The sequence below is a fragment of the Perissodus microlepis genome, chromosome 7, assembly GCF_051167445.1.
Source record: "Perissodus microlepis isolate ML-2025 ecotype Zambia chromosome 7, ASM5116744v1, whole genome shotgun sequence".
Taxonomy (NCBI): domain Eukaryota; kingdom Metazoa; phylum Chordata; class Actinopteri; order Cichliformes; family Cichlidae; genus Perissodus; species Perissodus microlepis.
The window spans coordinates 47679635-47690002 of record NC_140467.1 but is presented as its reverse complement, the minus strand read 5'-3'; the positions used below and the strand labels follow the sequence as shown (position 1 = coordinate 47690002).

The following is a 10368-nucleotide window of genomic DNA, read 5'->3' as shown; positions in this document are numbered from 1 at the left end:
TTAAAATAAATTGAAATCCTTTTCTCCCCCTTGGAATTTACTTTAACCACCATGTTTGCTGTTGCTGGATTTTCCCATTGATTTCAATTTGTCCTCCTTTCAATGCCATTCCCCCTCTTGTGATGTTTTTAGTAGCCTTTACTGAACGGATGAGATCGTACAGTAGGTGCAGTTGTGTATAATTCTGTCGTCAATAAATGCAAACCTATGCAACTAAAGCACTGGGCAGCTAGCAGCAAACAGCTGTAGAAGAAAAAGACAGCTTAGTGTTATGTAACTGAACATGTTAAAAAAGAAAAAACCCTTGTAAGTGTTCAAATATCTTGTGAAAATTTGAGATATTACCTGAACCTGGCTGGCTGTTGGTGTTACATAAATTTTCAACACATCGCTGTCACTTAAATGTGTTCCCACTTGCTTCAAATAAGCCAACAATCGTCTCTGAAAGCCTGTAGAGTCTAAAGGGCTGCTGGCCCGCGGCGCACACTCCATTCTGGTGAAATGTGTCGACAGGCTGGTTCTCAAGTACATCAAAGACTCCATCTCAAGCCAGCCTGGACCCTCACCAGTTTGCATTCACAGCCAAAAAAACTAAAACTAAAAATCCCCAAAACTATAAAAACACAAAGCGTGCCATCTCCACAGCAGCCCCCCTCCACATCCCCCAGTCAGTCTTCACACACAGTGAAAACAACACTTACCCCCCCCATGAGAAATCGTCCAACTTGGCAGTCTGGGCTCATGTAACACACTCGAGACAGTTTGGATTGACAGTCACGAATCCTCAGTTTTTGTCTTGTATCTTTAAAGCATGTTATCTGAGTTAGTCTGAGTGAAGGATGTGGCTTTCTAATAAGCATGTAATTGGAACATAGCATAAGACGAGGATTTAGTAACTGCCAACAAACAGACAAACGGGTCATGTTCTCATATTTGAACTTATTCCTAGTGTCAGAGAATAGTAATAATAGTAGGCTGTGATGAATATGTGTTACATCGTGGCAAAACGTGGATACTAAACTAGACAATGGTGCTGGGTGATGATCCAGAATCAGAGGTAGCCAAATCTGCTGCTTTTGAAAAATGACATTATAGCTGACATACTGGCATTTTCTCTGTGTATCTGTGCCACTGAGCACCTAGAAGTCAATTTTTGGTTGTAATGACTACATTAAGCATAAATCTGTGGTAGGAAGTGACTGCCCCTCTTCTACTGGTCCTGGATGAATGATTCACATGATGACATGTGCTGATTACTACACAAAGGCCACTCTTTTGATGAAATTCAGCAAGTCATCTGTTTTTAGTTTTTTTTTTTTTTTTACTCCCATTGAAGAAAAAACAAATTAGCGTTTCTATTTTGGGATCGTACTACACATACTATGAGATTACGACACACACAGAGCAGACTGCAGTCATAGATGTGGAGTCGGTGTCACAGGGAGCGTACATACATGGCAGTGCTTCCTCCTCCGTGACGCTTCAGGCATCCAATGGAGGATGGAATTTCCTCAGGATTCTCCCTTCGTCTCACAGGAAGCAGCAGACAAATTTGGTTCGAACATGTTGAGCCAGGAGCGTCATGCAACAGATAGCAGCTCATCCATACTATTCACAGACTGAGCAGGAGAGAGTGAATCAGAACAGCCAGCATTCATAACTCCTGCCCACGGGAACAGTCAGTGTGTTTGGTCCTGTTTTTCGCACATTCACACTCTGTGTCTCTCTCACAGAGACACATTCAAAGGTGCCTGTCAGTCTCGGAGAAAATAATGCTAATTAAAGAACCAAGCAGCAGTAACACTGTTATTGTTAGGTGGTGAGAAGGCGGACAGCTTACACGGAGCCTGGTGTTCTTTGTGGTGTTGTTCGCGTGTTCTGTAGTAGCTGTACTGAGTGTTCACTCTCGTCTTCCTTTGTCCAGGCTGCTGTTTTTCTCCCCCCCTGCAGTAGTACATACTGTACTACTTTTTATTGTTTGGAATCAAATACATGAAGTTAACTTTAAATTATATATAACATGTCTGAGTAGACTAAAGCAGTGGTTAAACTACCTATTTCATACTATCAATTACTATTACTTCATGAGCTTCCATAAGCTCACTGCAAACCTCATTAGGTACACCACTTTAATTCTTTGAGGCACAGATTCAACAATATGCCAGAAACACTCTTCAACATTATACCATCACACATTTTCTGCAGATTTGTCGATGATGCAAATGTTCCAAAATTCTCCAAAGGTGCTCTGTTAGATTGAGATCTGGTGATGGTGGAGGCAATTTGAATACAGTGAACTCATTATGTTCAAGAATCCAGTTTATGACTAGGTGTGTTATTCTGCCAGAAGCATCCATCAGAAGATGTGTGTACTGTGCTGAGGTTATAAAGGGATGGACATGATCAGCAACAATACTCATGCAGGCTGTGAAGTTTGAAAAATTGTCATCTGGTGCCCACAGTTATGTTATGCTCCCTCTTTCCAAGGAAGGATCAGTACTACAGCAAGGTCTGCAGGCCCAAACACAATAGTTTATTTTTTTCTTTAGCGGTAGAAAATGTCAGGGTGGGCACATCCAGAAAAACCAACAAAACATTAGGTAAAGGGAACACAACTAACGTAACCTAAACAAGAGAAAATGTATTAAAAGAAAAAGGCTTCCCACCCCTGCATCTACCAGGTGCATTGTTTTAAAGAAGGATATTTACAATATTTACAGTGTACATAAAAAGATCAAGCTGTTCTAGACACAGAACTCTCGGTCACACAACACTATGCAATTATACACACAGCCCAGCCTTGTTGGAAACAGGAAGTAGGCAGTGCCCAGCCAGTGCTGACAGGTACCAATTTATAGCGAGTACCATTCAGTCTCCAACCAATGGTCAGCTGTCGCCTGGAGCTTACATAATCAAAACACAACAGAAACAATGAACAACGCCAACCCCAGGTGTAGAGGAGCGGACAGAGTACACACAATGATGACTTGGGTCATAACAATCCTCCACACAACTATATTGCCGTCACCTGAACCACAAGCGCTTATTTAACATGTTGTTGCCTTCCTATCGATCTTAGCCGCTTCTCTCTCTACCAGCTGTCTACTATGCTGTCAGTCTGAAGCCGTCTTGCCCACCCTTCTCTGATTTCTGGCATCAAGGAGACATTTTCACCCAGAGAACTGATGCATGATATGTTTTCTTTTTTTTTGACCATTCTTTGTGAATGATAGACACAATTTTTAGGGAAAACTCACAAGAGATTAGCAATTTCTAAAATGTTCAGACTAGCCCAAATCCATGTGATTTGCCTGATTAGACACTAATGAGCAAAGGAACAGGAGGGTTGTGGGTGTAAATCACTACTACTTAAGAAACCATCTTTATGGCAGACACACTCTGTCCTCCAAAAGCATAATACCAGTCGACTCATAACAATGCTTTCAGTTCAAAACAAGGTGATGAAACAAAAGCAGACACTGAACCCACTGAGCCCTGGGCCGACACCCCCCCCCCCATTTTGCAACCAAACAACTGATATTGGACCTCACAAACAGATCCCCGGCAGTTTGGATTGGCAGTCACACCACCTCCACTCTAGCACTTTGCCCCCCCCCCAGTGTTGTGTGCTCAGCCTCCTGTTGTGTCCTTTCTATTCATTCAATTGACTTGTACTTAATGTCTATGTTATTAGAGCCCTGCCCACGTAAGAGTAATATTCTAGTTGTACATCTTGATGTATTTAACAGCTGTGGCTTACATACTGTTGCATCTTGTCCATGGAAAGTGTGCCCAGTGGTTTAGACTGGGGGTGATGAACATAAGCACCGGGGGCCAGAATCAGGCCAGCAGATACTCCAGTCCAGTCCATTGGATAGCTCTGGAAAATCTGAAGGAGTGCATGATTTTTTACCTTTTAGCAGTTTTATTTTCAAAGTTGTACAGCTTTTCCTGTATATAAAGAATGTAAGCTTATTTACCACAGAGGCTAATAATTATATAACGAGGCCGTGCAGATCAAGAAACTGCAACACTGCTCAATAAAACACCCTTAAAAGAGCAGGAAAAATGCAGCATATTTAACTTATACCATCACTATTTGTAACAAACAAGTACGAGTGGATAATGTAACTACAGTTATGGAAGACTTTGGCCCACATTTCTGTACCAGACATGCTATTCTTATCTGACAGCATAGTAGACAGCTGGTAGAGAGAGATGTGGCCAAATACTTTTTATTTTCACTCATTTCTTTCTTTTTTTCTTTTTTTCACAGCACTCATACAGGCGACTGTTTGCTAATGCTTCAGCCCTGTCTCATTTTTGTGGGAGTATTGGGTGATGCCTGCAGGGGATGCATAAAGGTGAATCATACTGCTGAGAGCACACGGGAGGAAACGACGCCAACCTCATCTCACATCATGACACCGCCACCCTGTCCTTCAAATGTCACCGGATGAATCGACATTGCTCGAAAAAGGCCACCGAAAAAAATCTATCGTCTGAGGTCTGGTGTACTTACAGGCCGCTGGGGAAAGTTTCCTTATGTAACGTAATGCACCAAGAGTTTAAACAGAGATCTTTTTGAGTATTGTGTTCAAATGAGGGCAGAATTAGGGAATGCATATCAGATATTAAGTTTAAAAAAAGACAGTCATAACAAGCCATATTTTATCACCAGGCAAAGTAATGAGACGTTCTCATTTTCGACTCTGTCGCCTTCTCCCGTCTCGCACCTACCCCCCGACTGCAGCTCCCACACATGTCTGGGTGTGTGACTGGCTCGTATGTGTCGTACTGGCTAGACTATAGCCATCCGCCTTCAAGTGCAGCAGATAGAGACAGGCAGATGGCAATAAGGACACAGAAAGATACAGGCAGAAATGCACACAAAGATACAGACCGTGACCCAGATAGAAAAATCATTTTGGTGGAGGACAGAAAGCTAGATGAGGGCAGATGATGGCTGAACAGAGATGAGCAAAAAGAAAGAAAAGGGCAGAAAGGAAAGAAGTAAGAAAGCGGCTTATAAAATTTATCAGAGAGATGGGGAGGAAATGATAAGAGAAAACATTAAGACAGATTGTGGAGTACAGAAGGCGGAGATGGATTATGTCTGGCAGTGAGGGAGGTGTTTTTATTTTTGTTTCTCTGCTATGGGGGGGGGGGGATTTATGAAATCTCCCCTGCAGCTCATTTTTTGCACAGCTGAAAACACTTCTGCATTTTCCCTACATATCCTCTACCAACAGCCACTACAGCTGTGCTGTCGAGGAAAGACTGCCCAGCCCCCCCCCCCTAATTTTTTTGCTCTGCAGTCATAACTAATCAGCACGACTAAAATGTTGTGGTTTGCAAAGTGAAGCTTAATAAAATATGCTACAGCTAAAACACCAGCACACACACACACACACACACACACACACACACACACACACACACACACACACACACACACACACACACACACACACACACACAGATGTGCTCAGCCTGTTCTCTCAGTATGATTAGATTTACATCCACTGTTGTTACACCCTTTTATTGGAATGTACTGCCCTCTTCAGGGCAGAATAAATACTGAAGAAGAAAATATTTGCTGTTTAGAAATTCATCATTTGTCACCATGCACAATGCCAAATTATATAACAAATTTAGTTATGTAAAGGGGGGGTGGGGGGTGCGCCAGCCATTCCATCACCGTTCCATTCCTACAATATATATATTTTTTTATTAATCCTTTATTTATCCAGGTAAAAAATCTCATTGAGATTAAAAATCTCATTTCCAAGAGAGACCTGGCATCATGGCAACAAAAGTCACATACCACATAGGTATATAACATTTAAAACAAATACAATATCCCATACAAACATGTGTAAAATATACAATAACAGATCAAATTAAGAGTACATTAAAAACAATCACACTGAGTAAAAGAGCTGTTCTCTAAATGCTCACAAAGGTAAATGTTAAGGACAAATTCTTCTTCTCTGCAGCCAGATAGACACTTGGTCCTTCCCTCTCCTTCAGCAGGGCCTCCTCTTGGCCGCTCTTCTGCTGACTGTGCTGAGCTTTCTTTAATTGTCTCTGGTAGCAGAGATTTACCTCGGGGTAGGAGACCACAGACAAAGGCAGTCTGCAGATTGCTGGAATCTCAGAGGAAATGAGGAGAGAGATGAGAGTCGACAGGCAGAAAGGCCACGTGCAGGCTGGTAATGCAAGCTGAAAGGAGATGCCATAGGAGAGGAGAGCGTGACACATGATGAGCACGTGGAAATGATGTTTGCAGACTTGGGAGGAAAGTTTCTGAGTTACTGCAGACATCAGATTTGAGGTTGCTGCAATCATCTGTGTGTATGTGTGCAGAAAAGTTTATGAGTTTCACCAAACAGCAGAACCAGGGGAAGACACCCCCAATGGCACTGGAGGATAGTGCACTATTACATCCCCACAGCCTTGTGTAAATATCCCTTTGGGGAGCAGGCCAGAGCAAGCCATCCACCACACATCAGTGAAAAACACTTTAATCCCCCCATTTGTGTGAAGTATTACACAAATAACAAGCAACTGCATGAATCTGAAAACTGAACGTGTGCATTATTTAGGAAAACATTCCACTGTGCCATTTAAAGAAGCCAGAGCTCATTCTCGAGGCTCAGACATTTTGCATATTTCTATGCAAATTGTTTTGAGACTTTCAGCAGCAAACAAGCCAGCAGCAGAGCCCAAACGTGGCATGAAAACAAATAACTGGTAAGCAGAGCAGCAGGGACAGAAGGATGAGACCTCCTGTCCAAGGACTGTCACAGCCGTACACCTGGCCAGCACCAACTGGCACTGACAAGAATAGCTGCAAAATGACAGCCTCCGTTTATTTACATTTTAAACAGTTAGCACTGTTTTTTTAATGGCGCTGATAGAAAAATGTAAAAAAAAAAACACCACTGTTTAGATATTCATAGCTAGTGGACCAGAAACATGATATTTTTTGCATATCTTATGCACTCTGTAAGATTATCTGTGTGAGTAGCTCATGTAGCTGCAATGTGCAGCCACATCCACAAAATTAGATGGAAGGATCTCATTTGTTAGCAACTGAGGGCAAAGCACTGACAACTACTGGGCAGGAAATGAATTAAGAGGAAACTTGGAATCGCTACAGGGTGACATTATATTTGTTATTATTTATGGGGCAAATGTCCAATCAAAGAGAGCCAGATGAGCAGATTCCCTGCTGGATATTGCACTTTCACATCTTTTGAAAAGAACAAACAGAAAGGCAACAGCGTGATAGTTCTATGCAAAAGTCAGGCGCTCACCAAACACATCAGAGACCATTATTTTTAACCATCCAATTGACAAGCTGAAAAATTCAGCCAGCAGGAGCTTTCATTTGCACTGGAAAATTGATGGGCAAAGCTGCTCTAAAATTTAAAAACATGTTGTCCAAAACCTCTAAATCACTCTATTACGACTTTAGAAAAACCAGTAAGGCTCGAGTACTTTGATATTTTTCAGTCTGCAGTAAATTGAGATTAAGGACTGAGACTTACTAATCATCATGTTATTGCTGCCACTGTAGAGTTATGGCTGTGTCCTGAAAACACTCCCTTTACAATGCAACATACTGTCATTTATTGCCGCAATTAAAGTTTTTTTAAATGGTAAAATGTAAAGTCATGTTCACTCGCTCATCAGTATGTGTCTCAGTGTCACAGCGTAAGCTAAAGGTAGTGTTCGTGGCTTCCACACCTCTTTCTGCTAGCAATCGTATAATCCAAAGAGCCACATTTACAGCTGACAGTGAAACTAAATGATGCAGCACACTGCCGAACGCTGCTGTACTTAGCTGAAAATAACAACCATGTAATTGACCCCTTTTTCCCTTGAGGGTTTTTTGAGGGTGCTTTATGGTAGATGCATTTAAACCATCGTAATTTAGACACTCAGAAAAAAAAGGACAAACATATTGCACCGGAGTATATCAGCTGCTCAGAGTGCAGCTTATTATACTGGTCTTTAACATTTGACAAGGTGCCTTTCCCATTTACAGGATGCAGCAAATTAATTTCTGGAGGAGAACACTTACTGCAACATGGACATAAAAACATTTGACATGAAAAGCCACCAGTGCCAGTTTCTTTAGGCAGAGAACATGGCCATCACTCTGTTCCATTGTAGGCATATAATCCCACTGACGTGGCCTCCCTGAGCTGAATGTGACAAATATAGCCAAAATTAGTGAGATGCAGCTAAATGAGAAACTGTGTAAAGTACACATGTAAAAGTCAACGGAAGTGTAGGCCCAGGGAATATAAGGGGGAAAGACAGTGATAACGACTTTGTGTTTGGAGGAAAAGGTATTTTTTTTCTCCCTATTTTCACGATGAACTCAAAGAAGGTTTATTACAGATAAGGAGATGCCATCGGGTCTCTTTAGTCCCAGCAAAGAAGCCAGACCCAGTGGGAACTAGAACACCTAGAAGACCATTCAGAGCACTCCAGTGTTCTGTAGGATGAGGTTAACCACAGTTAGGAGCCAACTGAGAGGGCTGATGAGAAATGTGTCTTGGGCTACCCTTTAAATGATGCAGGGACATTGTCAAAAGGAGATAAAGCCTGGAGTTCAACCAAGTTTTGGTTATATAGCGCCAGTTGACAACAAAGGTTGTATTTGTATTGAAAGGTAACTACCCTGCAGTATTAGAGAGAAAGCCTCAATGCCCCGCTTGGTGACTGTGGGAAGGAAGAACTCCCTATTAACAGGAAGAGACCTCTGACAGTGTTTCCCTGACCTTTCCTTTATGACCACCGCGTTCTGTCCATCCATCTTCATCCAGCGCAGGCAGAGTGCACCCTGGACAGGTCACCAATCTATTGCAGGGCTAATACTGAATAGAAGTGCCAGTTAACCTAACCAATGCATGTTTTTGGATTGTGGGAGTGAGCCAGGAGTCCCTGGAGTGAATCCATACAACCACCCCACACAGAAAGACCCTAGCTGGCCAGTGGTTTTGACCATCATCAACATTGCTAACCATCACAGCGCTGTGCTGGTTGGACCACAATGAGGTTGAGCATCTTTAAATGAGTTTTTCCTGATGACAACATCTGTCTAGAAGTAAACATAAGATGCAGGAACTGCCAAAAACCACAGTTTGAAATATTACAGCAGAAATAATAGCTCTTTACAAACAACAACATTTCTTTCTATAGTTGTTTTAGCCCTTTGTGACAACTACACAGGGGATTTTCTTCAAACTCACCCACTAAACTTTAATAATGCTTTCACCATAAAGTGCAAGGCCACTTTTACAGATAAGTGGCCACTAGCTGTCTGCACTGCATCACCTCCTTTCAAGCCAGCAAACTTGAATGAGTAAAAATGCTCTAAAAAGTTTTTTACACATTTTGTGATGCAATTATCAGACAAATTTTTGCCTGTGTGATCCACCCATACAGTATGGATGCTCTTTGTTATATACACAGTATGCATACATACATGCAGAACATTCAAAGCTTGAAAGCAGGGCTTCACTTCAACATCATAGTGCCTACATTAATCTTTTATTTAACATTCATAGCCATTGCTCAATATATTCTTTAACCTCGACAGGGTTACTAACTGAGCAGCACCTCAATCTTTGAGATTATGATAACATCAGACCATATTCTGTGGTTTTAATGGCAAGTTTGCAGAATTTTATCATGAAAGAACTTTAAGGTGAGCTGACAGCAGTTCTCCAGAGAGGGGAGCTCCGCTGCTATAAGCAACTGCCTCAGTGACAGTATTAATATTCAGAGCTCGTACCTTTGGTGAATACCTCCAGATCTACGCTGCGCAGAGGATAAGCGATCAGACGTCGGTGATCCCCTCATCAGGAAGAATTACTCTTATATTCAACGAAACACAGCGTCTACATCTCATATGGACGGTAACGATTTGCGGCCAATGTCTTCCAACATCTTCAGTGATCCTCAGAGTTTTAATGTTCAGCTGATGGTGACATCTCAAGGTGACAGCAACACTAGTTCAAAGCACCTCTGTGCAGCCTCACAGAGCTGCCAGCACGGTTAAAGACTCTTGGTTTGTTACCAGCATCAGCTTTTTGTTTGTTGTGTTACAAAATTAAGTTACAAAGAACCCCCCCTCTGTCTGTATGTTCATTAAATAGTTGTTGTGTGGCACAGCACAGACATTGATGTTATCAGGTTTTGTCATCCGCTCTCTGCTTCATCACAAATTACAGACAAGTCAACATCTCCCCGTGCACCATATAAATCAGTGAATGATTCTCTCATGCCCCCTGAGGTGGAGACAACTCCGGCAGAGACGTGCGAGCTGAAATCGAAACCTGGCTGCCA

The 10368-nt window shown here is 42.1% G+C and overlaps 1 protein-coding gene across 1 annotated transcript; it reads right to left on the bottom strand.

Moving 5' to 3' along the window:
- Positions 1–5809: 5809 nt before the first annotated feature.
- On the bottom strand, positions 5810–8179 carry LOC146383937 (urea transporter 1-like). Its single transcript, XM_084932472.1, has 5 exons — positions 8093–8179; positions 6716–6853; positions 6389–6508; positions 6319–6351; positions 5810–6225 (listed from the first exon to the last, which is right to left on the bottom strand). The coding sequence occupies exons 1-5, from the start codon at positions 8177–8179 to the stop codon at positions 5950–5952; spliced, it is 654 nt and encodes a 217-aa protein (XP_084788598.1). The 3' UTR covers positions 5810–5949.
- Positions 8180–10368: the final 2189 nt, after the last annotated feature.

Bases quoted from the DNA above. Each gene is read 5' to 3' on its own strand.
- LOC146383937 (XM_084932472.1), bottom strand. From the start codon at position 8,179: ATGGAACAGAGTGATGGCCATGTTCTCTGCCTAAAGAAACTGGCACTG. The intron at 6,352-6,388 runs GTGAAACTCATA...ACATACACACAG, and splicing joins TCCCCTGGTTCTGCTGTTTG to ATGATTGCAGCAACCTCAAA. The intron at 6,226-6,318 runs GTAACTCAGAAA...ATCTCCTTTCAG, and splicing joins CCTCAAATCTGATGTCTGCA to CTTGCATTACCAGCCTGCAC.